This window comes from Trachurus trachurus (assembly GCF_905171665.1).
Source record: "Trachurus trachurus genome assembly, chromosome: 4".
Taxonomy (NCBI): Eukaryota; Metazoa; Chordata; class Actinopteri; order Carangiformes; family Carangidae; genus Trachurus; species Trachurus trachurus.
In genome coordinates, this window is record NC_139898.1 from 19740802 (window position 1) to 19757057 (window position 16256).

The 16256-nt window shown below is 38.8% G+C and overlaps 2 protein-coding genes across 2 annotated transcripts in view; one reads left to right on the forward strand and one right to left on the reverse strand.

Annotated features, from left to right (window-relative positions):
- The window catches only part of psmd1 (proteasome 26S subunit, non-ATPase 1), a 39728-nt gene that overhangs the window by 7043 nt on the left and 16429 nt on the right, over window positions 1-16256 (forward strand). The window contains exons 15-17 of the mRNA XM_083970604.1: window positions 129-224; window positions 849-913; window positions 14696-14810. Of these exons, the coding sequence (XP_083826730.1) occupies window positions 129-224; window positions 849-913; window positions 14696-14810 (276 nt within the window). The remainder of the gene's footprint in view (window positions 1-128; window positions 225-848; window positions 914-14695; window positions 14811-16256) is intronic.
- Window positions 2407-9551, reverse strand: htr2b (5-hydroxytryptamine (serotonin) receptor 2B, G protein-coupled). The gene is made up of 4 exons (XM_083969807.1): window positions 9449-9551; window positions 8293-8878; window positions 4913-5113; window positions 2407-4096 (listed from the first exon to the last, which is right to left on the reverse strand). Exons 2-4 carry the CDS (start codon window positions 8540-8542, stop codon window positions 3138-3140), a joined length of 1410 nt encoding a protein of 469 aa, XP_083825933.1. The 5' UTR covers window positions 8543-8878; window positions 9449-9551; the 3' UTR covers window positions 2407-3137.

A 16256-nucleotide genomic window follows, 5' to 3' on the forward strand; every position in this document is an offset into this window, starting at 1 on the left:
GTCTCTTCCTCTGTACTCTGTGCCAAGAACCTTCCTATAAGAGCTGAATATGGGAAATGACTCATTATGTTTATTTGAATTGTACATCACAACGACTCAAAGCTCTGCTTCCTTTCACTGTATGATAGGACCCCATCCTGCGGCGCTCTGGTATGTACACTGTGGGGATGGCCTATTGCGGCTCCGGGAACAACAAGGCCATTCGACGCCTGCTACATGTCGCTGTGAGTGTTTCACTGAGTGGGAGACAGGTTTATCATGTTGGCAGTGAAGCAGATGCCAAGGGCGATGAGGGCTGTGTTATTGTAGCTGGCATCATAATTCATCTTACTTTATGTTTATTGAATACAATTGATGCTATCTTCAATTAGTAGGAAAATATTTGATTATCCTTGAATAATAAGACACCATTTGTCTTAAACAGAAGACAACAGTGTCGCTCATGACTGTTTGAGAATGGAAATTCTCAAATCCAATAATTTTTTTTTTTTTTTACTTAAACCAATGCAAATTGATAGAACCACCAGAAATGAGTGATTACATTAACAACTGTTTCCACATGGCAGTTAAAAAAAAAAAAAAGATAATGGAATTTTAGGATTTATGTAATGTGCTTTCAATGGCTGTGTTGCATACATTACATTCTTCAGAGGTGTGAACAGTTCAATGTGTCGTCCTGTAGGTGGTGCCTTTACACAAGCTAAAGCTATTAGATGGTCCACTAGTTGTACATTTGCCTCATACTTTGAGCCATGAGCAGGTTTATTGTGAAGGTTACTTGCAGGATTTCATGATTGTTGATATCGGCTTTGGTTATTTTACTACTTTGCCTTTTGCTTTTTATTAAGGTGAGTGATGTGAATGATGATGTCAGACGAGCTGCTGTTGAGTCCATCGGTTTCATCCTGTTCAGGTAAGACTCAGTCTAATTAACTTGACCCATGAATCCTGCTCATTTTCTTTGCATCCACCAGAGGCCTCTCTTTTTGAAACCACTAGTTCTTTTCCCAAAGGTGTAGCTGCCTGTACACTCACACACACTGCTTTGTCAAGACAAAACTAAACGCTGATACAGCGTAGTTAGTATCTGTGTAGTTTCACCTGCTCACTTTGTGAAATATTTAAAGCATGGAAAATTCACAATGAACATGAAAGATAATTATTTATCGCCAGCTATAGAGCCCTGTAATTTAAGATCTAGACTCCATTGTAAAATACTTAGTGTAATCACCTAGGACGTCCAGTGTCTTAAGCACGCATATGTCACTGTAATACTTGTTTACTGCTTTTCATACAAAACAGCTTAAACAAAGTCATTATTTGATAAGAGCAACTAAAAATACTGATTTCTGTTACGACTGGCTTTAAACGGAATAGGCACAGCACTGCTCGTTCAGGAGCCTTTTCTATTTTATTTTTTAAAATGAACCATTTGTTTGTTCAATATTGTTGTTTCTGTAGGCCAGGATCAGCCTATTTTTTTTTAGATTTTACACTTCTGGAGAGATCCATATGGAATTGAACATGTTTCTTTGGGGCAATAGGAGTATTTAGGTACACTGTTGTCTAGGATGACTTCAATAACTGCAATAACTTCCTGGTCCTTGTGGAAGGTATTCCTCTGTCAGCAGAGGCTGAACGTTCTTGTCATTGTCAGTCACACATTTTCTTCCCTGACTATTTATAGGGATTTAGCCATCAGAGACTAGAGTAGTGTTAAACAGAGAGCCCAGCCAGTGCACAAATATCTTGGTGTACATTTTTAAGCCCAAAAAAGGCTATGTGATATTCCATGATCAATTGGCCGCTAGATAAACCTTGTGTAAATCTTCGCAGTGTTTAGAAAGACTTCTGAACCAGAACAATTCAGTTGGCCTCCTCTCCTCCAGCTTCCCACCCTAATGGCTCAAGGATAACTGCTGCTGCTCTCTAAACCTGCGTAGAAGCAGCACACACCCGCCCAAGATTAAACATCTTATATTTCTGCTTTTCTGACGAATTCAACGTAAAACCTGTTTAGTAACAATGAGGCAGGTTTCATTCTCCAAACATGCATACCAGAGCAAGGAGCTCTATCTAAATCACGCAGTTCTTCTCTCCTTCTTTCTTCTTCCTTATTTCCTTATAGTTCAAATTTCATTTGCAAGGTTGAATTTTGGCTTTATTTCATCTAAGGCAGTATGGTTGCCCCCCCCATTGGGCTTTGGTCAGTGTGGTTTAGTATTTGTACTTGATTTGAAATAGTATGGTACAGATCTCAACAGTGAAAGAACAATTATTCCAATATGATTCAGTTTTCTTTCATTTTAGCAACACAGAAAATATTTTATTGAACATGTTTCAGTTTCTATTTATTCTGGATTTTGTTCATACTTATATACAGTCTTTAACATGGAAACCTTTTAACATGTCAAAACATCAGGCTGCTTCAATACTCATACAAGAGCGCTTCCCAAAGTTCCAGCAAATAAAACAAGTATCATATCAAGAGTGCAATGCATTTTGTTAATGCACGTGTCTGTTGCAAAAGAGATTTGAAAAATAGTTGTGGCCATTTTGAAGTATAAGCAATGTAGACTGCAATGGTTTACAGCATATTTAGAAAGCCCAAGTTGAAAGGTTCAGCATAGGAAAGGAATATATTGTATACTGTATTCATAGAGTTTACAGGCGGTCATAAAGTCTTCATTCCTCACATTTGGTCTGGTGGCCTAAATGCAGTTGAAATTTGACCTTTCATAGTCTTCAGACTCTTTTTGTGTCTATGAACGGTCTTGCTTTTTCAGCAGACTGTTGAACACTCACTGAGTGGTATTTTGACCACATAGTACGTTCATAAATATAATGAACCAGTTTTAAACATTGAAATAAAAATACCATTTTGTGTGTTTTTCCGAAATGACACACTTAGAAATATTGCCTTGCCCTGCTATGTCATGAAAAACATTGCTGATGCAACATCAGGTTAGATTTGATTTACGTTTTGGCATTGAAAGAGTTACAACAGCAGCTTCCATGCATTGTGAATTTTGACGGTAGAGCTAACATTTGTCTTCAAAGAGATATAAAATTTGCACCATGAACTTCATCCACTTCAAGTTCGCCCTTTTAATTTGGAGAATTTTCTTCAAGTAGCTCTATACACAGCTTACATGTTCCTCCTGCTTACCATCTTCATTTTCAGTAAGAAGGATTGTGTCTAACACAACGCCACCAGATGACTGTCCTGGTGTTTGCCTGCTCCTTAGTGGACTTTGGTAGCTCACTGCTCCAATGCCATTCTTCATTCCCCGTTTCATGAACAGTTTTGAGTTTTCTGCCATGGAAGACCTGAATGAAATCCGCGTAAATGTCCGGTCTGCATTTGAGGCTCTTAGTTGCTTTCCTGGCCTTTGACTTGCAGGGTTTTTGTAATTGCATGTAATGTAACGCGTGAACGCCTGTCTGAAGGTTTTGTTGAACAGGGTGTAGACCAAAGGGTTGATACCGGATGATACATAACCAACCCAAACAAAAATCTCCATGAGGCGTGCAATTACATTAACATCACAGCTGGTGCACAGCACAGAAGTGATATTGGTAATGAAGAAAGGACACCACATTACTACAAAAAGAAGGAAGACAATGCCGAGCACCTTTGAGGCACGCTGCTCATTGCTCAGAGTCTGCATTGACTTCTTGCCCATTGTTGACATTCTGCGAAAGGACATTTCATCTCTTGTAGGAGAGTTCATTGTTCCTGTGTTTGAATTTTCTGGTATCCTGGGAAGTCTGCTTTCTAGCATGTTCTGTTGCTCTGCTTGAGGCGACGTCCCACCATGCTCCCTTTGAAAAACTGTGGAGACTGTCGGGTAGCTGAAGCGCTGAGACACCCTTGACCTGAGTAAATAAACCTTTTTGCGCAACACTTGGACAGTGAGCAGGTAGATGACCATCATGATTGTCAAAGGGATGAAGAATGCCGCCAAGGAGCCAAACATGATAAACTCCCGGAAGGTGTCGGTTTTCAGCAGGCAGGTGTGGTTACTGTTGAAGGTGACATTATTGGTAAAATAGTAGTCCTTAAGTCCCTTTATTGGAATTGGGATTGCGATACCTGGAAAATGACAATAACAGTTAATGAGTGGCAATGTTAATACTTTATATTTATACTATACATATATAGTTGAAAAAAGATTCACGTTTTTAATGAAAAAGTAGTGTAAAGAATACCAAAGCAACATCTGGTTGCAGGAATTCCTTTTTGTGTTTTTTTTTTTTTTTTTTTTTAAATCAAGGAGAGTGATCATCCATGCCATGATGCCTCTTGAACACACAACAGTATACAGACGGGGTAAAAGCTCTTCTGCTGTCAGCAGTGTTAAGTGCTGCTCCCTTCATTCCATCTGATCTTCTGGTTTTACTCATGAAATGAAACTCAAATGAAATCAAACCCGACAGCCAAACAGTCTGGGCTTTTTGTGATTTTAGAACCGAGCAGTAAATGCTTTGCTGAAATGGTCCATATTTATATTCTGTAGTTTCTTGTGGGAAAGCTAAAATGATTAATGATTAGTGGATGTTGAATAATGGACCTCAATATTCAGATGGGGGCCTATGCAGAAAAAAGGCACAGTTTGATCCAGGCAGGAAATCCAATCCTTTAAAGGCTTTGTATCGTTATCAGTAACTTCTCAGAGGTCCACTGTAACTGAGTCCCCATTCATACTATAGCTTACAGGTTGCTTTTTATATAGTATCTCTTTTTATTGCATCTAGGAAATATTTCTGAGTCGATAAACAAGGTCTGTCCATTGATATTATGTCAAGAAACCAGACTCTTCCTGTGAAATAGTTTTATCAAAATAAGGATTACCCCAGAGGTCTGTAAAACATGTTTTGTGAAAAGTTAAATGTGAGTTATTGAGCTTACAAATGGATATGAGCCACACCAGTGCAATCTTCACCATTGCTTTGGCTCTGGATTTGTACTGGCTGTGTTGAATCGGTTTCTTGATGGCAATGTAGCGATCCAGTGAAATGGCGCATAGGTGCATGATGGACGCGGTAGAAAACAGCACATCGAGGAAGAGCCATATGGGGCAGAGGAAATCCGGAAGAGGCCAGTCAGAGTCTAAAGGGAAGATGAGAAAGAAATTATTCTAGTAAGATAGTGATCTCTGTTTTTTTGCAAGTTTGTTTCATGCCATTGCACCAGTGACAGTCAGTGCCAGTTATGTATTTGGGTTGTCCGCATGTTTGTCTACGTCATTATTGTGAGCATGTTATCTCTAAAATGCCTTGTAACAGACTCAAAGATGACCTGATTCGATAATAGTGAGTTTAAGGTTCAAGGTCATGATGGCATCACAAGATGTTTTTTTGCCACAAATTACAAATTTCAAGCACAAGCCATGACATAAATGAAAACTAATGTCTTATAGGATGAAATTACAACTTTTTTAAGGTAAATTGTCAAAGTTCAGCTTTACATTGACATCATAAAGTTGCATCTGGCCATTTTTCAACACTTAAACTGCGGAACAGAAATGGAGATTGCGACCATATATCCTGCAACTGGGCTGTTTGGTGGAGGCATATAACATATTGTCTACTTTTTCTATGTCATTTATGCATCTTTGGTGCTGTCTCTACATAACTAAAATACCATGATATATAACTAAAATGAGTTATCCCTCTTGAATCCAGAAAGAACTTGAGTTTTGCACACTGCTGGTTATGGGAGATGTACCACAATGGCAAGCGATTAGAAGTAACACTCATGCAAAAGATTGGTGTTTGTTTATCTCTGGGAGGAATGACTTTACTGGAAAAAGGAGGGTTCACTGACTGTTTATGGAGCTACAAGCTCTTTCTGTAGATGTGCTGGAGACTATGCTCAACAGTAGTGTTTATTTTCTGTTCCAGGCATAAAATTGGCAAGTAATTGTTCTGGCGTTTGTCCCGTCACCCATTAACATTGCAAAAGATTGTTGTTGGAATTATTCCTTTACATAATTTTCTTTTGTTATGCCACCCTCCCCCTCTTTTCCTTCTACCACTTTCTTGTCGCATTTGGGGGAAATTTTGAGTCATAGTTTTGATTAGTTTTCATCTGGTTGGCCTCTTCATTGACAAATACCTCGCTCACTCTCGGAGCAGACCCACTGTATCTCTTTTTTGTTAAGACCTCACCTCAGCCCCATATATATTTCAATAAACACAGTATGCAGGGTCCAAAAGGCTTTTTGAAAGGGACATGTTTTTAATATGTTTAGGATAGAGATGTACTCTGCAAATATCTATTTAACATGTACATTTTATCTCATCTGCGTTGGAGCAAGTGTGCTTGTATTAGTTTTCATGGTCTTGTGTTGCAATCAGAGTCACATTAATTATATTATAGCTCAGGCCATTTCCAGGGAATAAGCTTAGTTTTATCATCAAACAAGTATCTATTCTATGCTGTTATTTTTTCTTTCTTGCGTCTAATCAACTCAGTCACTCAAAATGATGCCGATATACAGAGCATTGCGCAGTACAAAAATCCTCTGACCCACAGCTCTTAAAATAAAAGTTAAACAATTAGAGAGGGAGAGAACCAAATCATTTGTCTTCTGAAAAGAATATCTTGATACTTTTTTGGTTTACAACATTTAACACCGCTCACATTCAGGCTTAAACATCAGGTTTTTTCGATATGCATTAAATGCAGCTGTGGAACAGATGTGGAAAATGCTTGGCAGTGCTTACAGGTGTGTAATTGTGATCACATTCTTATCTTGGCTTTTCAAATTTAAAATGAAGCACTTTCTTTGTGGCTTTGTGGCCTTGTAATGACCTTGATCTGTTATCTGAAGTTGTTTTCTGTGATTTCGGGAAATGGGGGCCTTAAAGAATGATGCTCTGCTGGTTAACCGTAGACGGTTATACCCGGTCCTGCACTGCACGACTGAGTGCTCCTCACGAGAAACTGATCCTCTGTCTGGCAGTTTGAATGTCCATACTGTTGATAGCCCTGCTATGCTTCACACCAGCCTTTCACACAAACAGTGTTGGTGCATGTTTATGTCCCCATGACCTCTCCTTTCTCACCTCAGTGCTGTGAGCTTCATCTCCCTAAAAAGGAGAGTAATGACAGCTGTTTGAGTCTGAAAAATATTTGCTAAGGGAATTTATTTTCCTTTTTTTTTCTTGAAAATGCAACATTTTAGTGGATATGATTATTTGTGTGATAGAACCAGTCTATGAATAATTATATTTTAGTTCCATTATCTATGTGCATGTGTATTGATGCATGTGTGTGTGTCTACATAAACAAATTCAGGTAAGAAAAATACAATCACTTTCAAACCTTTAAGTTTTTAGCAAATTTGAACGACCCGTCTATCAATCCAAAGAAATGAGACTGCTCTATTTTAAATGGTCTTCCATGTGCTTTTAATGAAACTCAACCTTTTTCAGTCACAGAAAAAAGGCAGGCGTATATACTTTTACACCTCATTGTGTTTATTCCCAGTATAAGGATCAGGGCCTCCTCCAAATGTCAGAATTATTGTGCCCTCTGCATTAAGATGCACAGTTTGACTTGTGCAGGCCAGTAAAGGACCTCTGGGGTAATCCAGTAAAACATACCAGGTCTTGTGCAGAACCAATAGTTCAGTGACCAATAGTTCAATCTAAGCTGTACTACTGCTACCATAGCACTGCCAGAGGAAGTAGTGTGTTTATTGCTTACTATCTCTTGTTATATTTCATCAAGAGTAATTTGTTTACAGAGAGTTGCGATTATATCTAGTGTTCCTCGCAAACTATTTTTATCCCGTTTCACTACCCATAAGCATGCTGTCTTGTTTTCTTGGTAGATTACCAAGGCTAATAAAAGTTGCATACAATTTTCCAATGATACGGAAAATTGTAAAAGTACTGCCACTGCTTATGTCTACAACAAACACACTCACTCACTTCTACACTCTCTGTAAAACATGCTTGCCTTGCACAGTGGTAAGTAGTGGTTTTCGAAGTTTTATAGGTTTTTAATATATTTTTATTTTTTGATTGTCTTTTTAATTCTCTAGTTCAAAACTACTAAATCCACACAGATTAAGAACAATTCAAACATAGCTAGGTGTTAAGGTAATGCTCATCGTTTGGTTTAATATTTCATCAGAGTTGTGTAAAGGAACTGATCCTGGCATTGAACTTTCTCCCAGCACAGTCAAGGATGTATTGCTTTTGTAAAACACATGGTTGTTTTAAAATGTATCACAAAAAAATCAGGGTCCTCAAACAAAAGACCAGTGCTAAACTTACTGTAGAGAATAGTGACGAGGGCAATAGGCATCACTAGTAGTCCCACCAGCAGATCAGCAACAGCAAGTGACATCAAAAAATAGTTGGTGGCATTCTGCAGCTTCCTTTCAAGGGACACAGCCAGAATGACCAGGATGTTACCTCCGATCGTGGGGATGATGACCATGACAATAAGCAGGGCGGCCCATTTCAGCTCAGCCCCGGTCTCTTCTCCGGGCCGTGAGCTGTTAGTCGTGACTGCCTGAGACATGCTGGTGCTGCAGAGGTTACAGCAGGCCTGAGCGTGGATCGGGGCTCTGGTGTTCCTGGTGTTGGACACTCGGTCAGCATGGTCACAGGGTCCCACGGACAAGGGCAGAGGGCAGGGTGGGACAGCTCAGGGCCAGTGGACAGGGTGCGCCATCCCTCGTTTTAATGTACAAACCGAATCGAATAGCGGACAATCAGTAGAGGGTCCACTGAGAACGGGTCCGTCCAACGCTGAGGACTCAAGTGCTGGCAGTAATCCCAACACGATTAGTATTTCCACAGTGAAATGATAGCGAGCACTTTCCCAGGCATTTTTAACTCTGTCGTCCGGTGCATCCTTTGAACAGAACAAACAGGTCAGTTAAGGGAACAGTGATACCTTGTCGTCACCCATTGGCTTTAATTGGTCTGAATGTTGACATAATAATGAGATGTTTATGGTTACAAATGAAGAGGGTCTTTCCTGTGTGCTCATTATTACTGTTTCCACATTATGGCAAAGGAATTTACCAAGATAGAAAATATAGGATACAGTAGCTTACATTGTTTTTCCATTTCTGCTGTTACTTAATAGTCAATATCAATCAAAAAACTAATTTGTCTAAGTTTTAATACAAGTAGTTTTTTTTTTTAACTTAAAGTCAGTTTTTAGATACAAGTAGTTTTTTTTTTAACTTAAAGTCAGTTTTTAGATACAAGTAGTTTTTTTTTTTTTAACTTAAAGTCAGTTTTTAGATACAAAGTTCAAATCACAGTCTGAACATGTTCATTTGTAAAGACGATGTACACACCTTTTTTATTTGGAATGGATTACATAATGTGGAATTACAGGCTCACACTGGAGCAATTGGAAAAATACGACGACGTGTCAACTACTAGTAATTGTGATTTTGCAGAAATGTCTTACCTGCTCCCGAAGGTAAAGTTTGTCGCTTTCTGACGTTTCAACTCTTGGAAGTGTTTTCCCCTGTAGCTACGTTTTTCATAAACACTAAAGCAACATTTCATGCTGGAAGATGGTGCAGCCTAACACCTGAAGCATTTCAGTGTTTGCACACCACTTGCTTTACTATCTTTTTTAACATTCCTGATCTCATCCTTATATTTCCACTCTCTCCAAGAAAGAACGTGACAAAGAAAGCCCTCCCTCATCAGCGAAACCTAAATCTGTCTCTGTCTGAAGCAGTCCATGATGTGGAATTTGTTTGGCTTCCACCAGCTGGAAGAACCCCCAGTCTTGTTTCGCATCACCTACCGCGATCACAGGTTTAAAACTTTCAGATGTTGTGGCTCGTCTGCCTTTCTCCTATTCCCACTCGCTGCCTCTTGTTCACAGCCTGTGATCAACTTGCGCTCTCTCTCTCGCTCTCGCTCTCTCTCCCCCGTCTTGTTCGCTCTCTGGTTCTCCCCTCCCTCTTCTCCGTCATGCCCGTGAGTCAGACTCTGTACAAAACAGATGAATGTCTTCATTCTGGCAACAGGCCAGTGGTTCTGGGAGGTAATTTCCTTCAACACAGCCGTCCCACTGTTTATATTTGTCACTTTCTGTTCTCTCCTCTATTTGAGGCAAGCAGTGCTGGGGGAAGGTAATAGTGGCGCAAAGGGAGAAATCTTTAAGGTTTTTTTTTGTGTGTCCTCAATGAGCTCATATTTTCAGGCTGCAATAGTCGTTTAAATACAATCCTAATTTCATTTAGATAATTTAATTTGAAATTTTGAACATATTTGTTGTTTTTTTTCTTTTGAGCTCGCTGATTTAACAAGTCAAAATGTGTATACTCTGTGTGCATTCATTGTTTTACTTTTTTTTAAACAGATGCAAGACATTAAAAGACAGAAATAAACAATCTCTTGAGTTTACAGTAACCAGATGATGTTGAGTGATTCTCACAAGGAAATGTGAGAAATACTGCCAGTAATCCCCCGCCCCACTTGGATCTGTATATCCTTAGGTCACCCGGTAAAGAACTGTCCAAAGAGCAAATGTGTTATTTGAACATGTTCCCTATTTCACTTACATCGCTATTTTATCCTCTTGGTCTACTGTGGTCATTGTTTTCAAATGGGTTCAGTTTTGTATGTTTTTTAGCAGCAGTGGTCACGTAATCTAACCAACACAAACTTTGTTGATTTTTTGTTTGTTTGTTTTATATGCCAGTGGCTGCTTTTGGTGTACTGCTAAAAGTATGCTGACCTCTGCCCTCACATTAAATGCTTGCCACGCAGGCACATTTTAAGAACAATATCCAATCTTGCTGGCTCAGCCTGACCCTCAGTGGCTGTAACAATCAGCAGTTCTTGTTTTTTTTTTTGTGAAATCATCATCATAATATTTTGTATTATGCTCTTCTGATTCATAATGTTTCTTTCATTATAAATTACTGACAGTACAATACCTCGATTAGAACCAATTGTAGCCTTATACCCTCAAACTTACACAATTAATGCATTTAGTTCATGCATTTTTTCCCCCCACTAATGACCAGTATTAATCAAACCTTATATACATCATAGCAGATCTTTCCCTTTTGTGATTGGCAGAGTTGTTGTCACTTGCTGCTTTCTGTCTTCCCCTTTCACCCTCTGCCATACATTGCTTGGTTTTGAATTGTGTATATAAATGTCAACTATGTGTACTACACAGCTTCTTAATTTGTCTAATATTAACATTGTCCAGGTGCTTTCAAGATGTATTTGGGAGACTGGTTGTAACAGACGGGAAGCAAGCTAATCAGATCTTCCCCTTTTGCAGTGAGAGTGCATTGATAACTGCCACAATCACATTTCACGTGGCAAAACCATCTATAATTTGTTTAGCGAAGCTATATTCCTGCTGTATTTCGCTGACCTTTCAATATATGTTGCTCCCTAGGGGGAGTTGAACCTTTTTACCAGCCTGTCACTTACACCATAATAAATGTGAAGCATGCACATATGGTCAAAGAACATTAATCAGTCGAGTAAAAGCATTGTATGTTGTTGTTGCCCTTCACGTTAAACATTTCTATTACTAATCCTACTGCATATGACCAACAAGGTCTCTGAGCTTTGAGTACGGCAGCTTCACTACACACTGCTGAAAGTTTCATTGTGTCCAGGGCACGCTGAATTACTTTTTTTTTGTTTTTATCCTTTTCAAAAGAAATAATAATGGATTTTGTTCCATTCAAATTTCTAAAGCAGGCAGCAGGAGTTTACAAACCTTTGCTGATGTTACATTTATCCTGTGTCTTTGATAAATATCTCAGTTCTTTTCTTTTCTTATCCCTCCTTCTTAATAGTATTGCTGTTCATTCTGTTTCTAAGTCCATAACACATTAAGAGGATATTTAACTTTGGCTTGAAATACAGACATCATCACTTCACAGCTTTTTCAGATGAAACAAAAGCTGAATATTGATTTTTTTTTCTTTCCAACTGAGTTCCTCCATTTTTGCTGGTGGTTTAAGGTAATTGGCCTATCTTTTACTTTGAAAAGGTTGAAAAGACTTTAGTTTCAACTATTTGGAAAAGCCACAGTCAAAGTTTTTCTCATGTAATACTTCAAGTTACTGTAGTCCCCCGTTGATTTCAAAATGTATCATAAGGACATAAACCTTTGAGGGTCTAGTAGTTTATACATTTTTATTCCTATAATGGATATTGACAGCATGCTCTAGTTTTGCTTTGAATGCAGGGGTTGAGAATACATAACCCACATGTTTGGTCCAGTCAAACCAGTTTTATCTAGTAGGTCAAAGTCTCATCTTTGTCTCTGAAGGCCTTACGATCTTGTCAGCACCCATGCATGTATGGATAGAAGGGAATCGTCCAACTATCAGAATAGAATAAACCCAATCCATGTGGGTGAAATTGTAAGGCAGCCTAGATCTCCCAGTGATTCTCCCAATGCCATTTGTGATCTTAAATCCTCATGTAGAGTTTGAGCCAGGCTACTAACTCCAAACAAACTAGGCTTTAAGAACATGAGACAAGTCGAGAACACAACACAGAAAAGCTTTTATTTAACTTTTTTTTTTTTTTTAGAGTTCGTTTTCCAGACGTCATTAAGGACATTTAATGGTCCAGATTGAATGGGGCGTTAACTGAAGTCCTAGTGGCATGTTTATTGGACATGATGTACATTTAAGCAACTACCACTAAAATGTGAAGACATGAGTTCATCTTGGCCACGTTCTAAACTTCAATGCCAGTTCACTATAAGGTAACTGTAATTATTAAAACAATGCATTGAGCTTTTCTGTTTTCTACTTTTATCTTTTTATTTGGGTTCAGTAGTCAGGTCCACTTAAGAGAAATCAAAGTAGAGGCTGGTGTCTTTACTAAAGCTGTCACTCTGAAAAGTAATTTCATTTTTGCTTATAAACCAGCTCTTCCAAGCATCCGTCTCTTGTTTTTGCTTCAGGCGATGGATGAGCTTTTAGTTCCATGTAAAAACCAAGGCAAAGGTCCAAAACGCTTGGAAAATAACATCTGTAATGGCTTTACAACAGAGGGTTTTTGAAAATGTATATTTAGGTTTAACTTTAGAAATTGTAATGAGGGGTAGCAGTTCTTAAAACGTTTCTATATGGTCATCTTCAACAGTCTCAAACACATCTTAACAAATGAACAGCTTCCCCACTTTTCCAACATTATCACTCACTATGTGTGTCTTATTGACTGACATAAATTGTTGACATGAATCATTGACTTAGAAGCATCGTGTGATCACCGTTGTAAAGGCTGGGAAGCTGCACTGGTTAAAAATGGAGATACGACATCAAAACGTAATAATTACCTGTTATTCATCTGAATCTGGATAAGGCAGCATGTGGGTGTTGGTGATCTCTGAGATAGATTATGGTGTTAGCTTTCTGACTGGTCCTAAAAATCCTAAAAGCGATTAACAATTTGATTGATTCACTCCAATTGGCCATTTGATCCAGATCAAACCTTTCTGTGAAATTCAAAGGCTCTGTGTAATCCCATCAATCAGTTCGTCCGTCAGGCCCAAGTCAGTGTTATCAGCAGCGGCTGTAACCAGAAAATTGTCAGATAAGGTTTGTGGTTACTTCAACCACATTCCTTTTTTCCCACGTGCTTTCAAATTGAATATCTCTGAAGGAGTAATGCAAAATAAGACTAATCTAAAAGTTTCTAGCAATGGTAAACTGACTGAATGATGTGTTCATCTTTATGCTGAAGTCAGGACGTCACCTAATGTGTGGATGGCATTTGCATTCACCTGGTGACACTCACTCTGAGACTGAAGACTGTTCTTCAGTGTCAGGTGTTACTACAGTAGTATCTCTTGTATACTGATTGAAGGGTACCTCATTGTGACTGGGGAGCAAAAAAAAGTCCTGTTTAAATTTTAGTTTTTGTGTTTGCACTGCACTCAAGAATCTCATTTTGCTCCATCAAGTTCACTTTAGGTATCTAATCATTGCATACGCTCCTTTTCCTGGGGGCTATTTGACTATAATCCAATCATCCAGACTATTTCATTTGAATGATAAACAGTTTATATTTCTTTAATATAATATGCATGCAATTATATCTCGAGCCAAAGATTTGGCTTGGATAGTTTGGCTCCATTATTGCTGTTCTCTTTTATTCCAACATCAGCAGCACCACTTGGGAGAAAAGTCATAAGGACTTAGAGGATTTCAAGAGACATAAATCAAAGCCTAAATTTCATAACCATGCTCTTTCACTGTACCGGTTCTCTCTTTTCTCTACACTTTGTCTGGTCCAGTCTCCAAAAAACAAGAAGTTTTTAAATTCTCTCCTACAGTTCCTTTTTGACACGGAAAACGTATAGACAATGTGAACACCACAAAAATATCAGCCTATAAATTGGAAGATATACTGTACAAAGATTTGGCAATTGGTATATATTGTGAAAATATTCTGCACATGTTGTACCACAGTCAAACAAAGATTGTTATGAATTAAAAACTGATTTTTAACCACTAGGTAGCCTTTATCTGTAGAAAATGTAAGAATATTTTGTTCGCTATTATGATCAAAATTCAAGGTATCGGTGCTCGTTTTATCAGTTTTTTCCCTTTTCACATTTTATATAATGATCGCAACGGGTCGGGTGAAGCCCATGTTGTATTCCTTAAGCCTCAATTTTTCTTTTTCTTTTTCTCTTGTCTCTTTTCAGGACCCCAGAGCAGTGTCCCAGTGTGGTGTCTCTCCTGTCAGAGAGCTACAACCCTCATGTTCGCTGCGGTGCCGCCATGGCCCTGGGCATCTGCTGTGCTGGGACAGGCAACAAGGTGAGTGCCTCCTCCTTTTGTTCCCCTCCTCCCCACTCCTTGGTTACCTTACGCTACCTTTCAGTGTTCAGCTGACTTCACTGCACCTCAGTGGTGTGTCACAATAAGGGTCCACCAGGCAGGTCAGGAACCTCAGAGTTTTGGCAGCAGATTCACTCAACGTTGCACAAAGAAAGATTTATTGAAATGATTGATCTTTGTATAATAATAGCCTGTGTCTGATAAAGCAGTGGTTTAAGACGTGATACACAAATGAGCTGCATGGAAAAAACCTTGCATCACATTACCACATTCTGTTTTTGCAAGTAATCTCTGTTTCAAGATGTAAATGATGAGTTTTTCTTTAATGAGACGGCTGCACAGAGCTTACCGGTACTCCTGCAGGAATCGGTGCTCATTAGTAAAATTAATAATCCTCATAAGGCTGGACCAGAAATGCTTAAACAGCTTTTTTTTTTGTCCACAAAGGCAGTATTGGCCCCTGCTGTCCTCGTTTATGGTGTGTGACCTATTTGTTTCTTGGTTTTATATGTGCGTCAGTGATGCAAATTCATGATGTAAATGATTACCTGTGCTGCAGGTGTTTTCACTTTCTTTAGTGCTGTTAGTGTCGAAGTAGCGGAGAAAAGGTCGTCATTTTTCTCCTGTAAGACATGATGACGCCATCAGAACAAACAAATGACAAACCATGAAATGGGAGTGAGTCTCTGGCTCAAACACCGATTGTAATTATCCTCAGATGATGCTCCAACACATTGCTGTCTTGAAATTATCCATACTCACTCTTCACTCTTACGTAAGAAAAACACTTGTCACCCTCCACCATCAGGTTTCATGCACTATGCCTGCAAGTATATATGCACAGTGTACTCCATGTGTGTCCTATTTGATTTTAGACGCATCATAAATGCAGCATTTGAAACTAGAGATGCACCGATCCGATACCCAGATCGGATATCGGCTCCGATATTGACTATTAGCTGGATCGGATATCGGATGAATGAGGCCGATCCAGCATTCCGATCCAGTCATTTCTTTTTTATTAATATCATACACAGCAATACAGTTACAGTGATCTAGTGTTATTTATTTCTTTTTGCTGCAAATGTACACTTTGTTATTTGTTAATTAATAATATTAAGTACATTTATATCTGTGTTCATTTGTTACCTTTTTTTTAACAAGGCTAAATGTTTATGTCAAGCCTGATGCCTTAACTCACATGGCAAGGTATACGGTTCATTCATTCAACAGTAGTATCGGATCGGTATCAGGTATCGGCCGAAACGCTCAGCCCAGGTATCGGTATCGGATTGGATCGGACAAAACTGGATCAGTGCATCTCTATTTGACACTGACCTGCCTTAAAGCAATTTCATATTGTGCCAACTTCATATTGACTCGTTTCCTTTTAAGTGCTTCACCCATTACCTTGATGAATGTATA

Bases quoted from the DNA above. Each gene is read 5' to 3' on its own strand.
- htr2b (XM_083969807.1), bottom strand. From the start codon at position 8,542: ATGTCTCAGGCAGTCACGACTAACAGCTCACGGCCCGGAGAAGAGACC. The intron at 5,114-8,292 runs GTAAGTTTAGCA...TCTTCCCTTTAG, and splicing joins CCTCGTCACTATTCTCTACA to ACTCTGACTGGCCTCTTCCG. The intron at 4,097-4,912 runs GTAAGCTCAATA...GTCATTTTCCAG, and splicing joins GGTGTGGCTCATATCCATTT to GTATCGCAATCCCAATTCCA.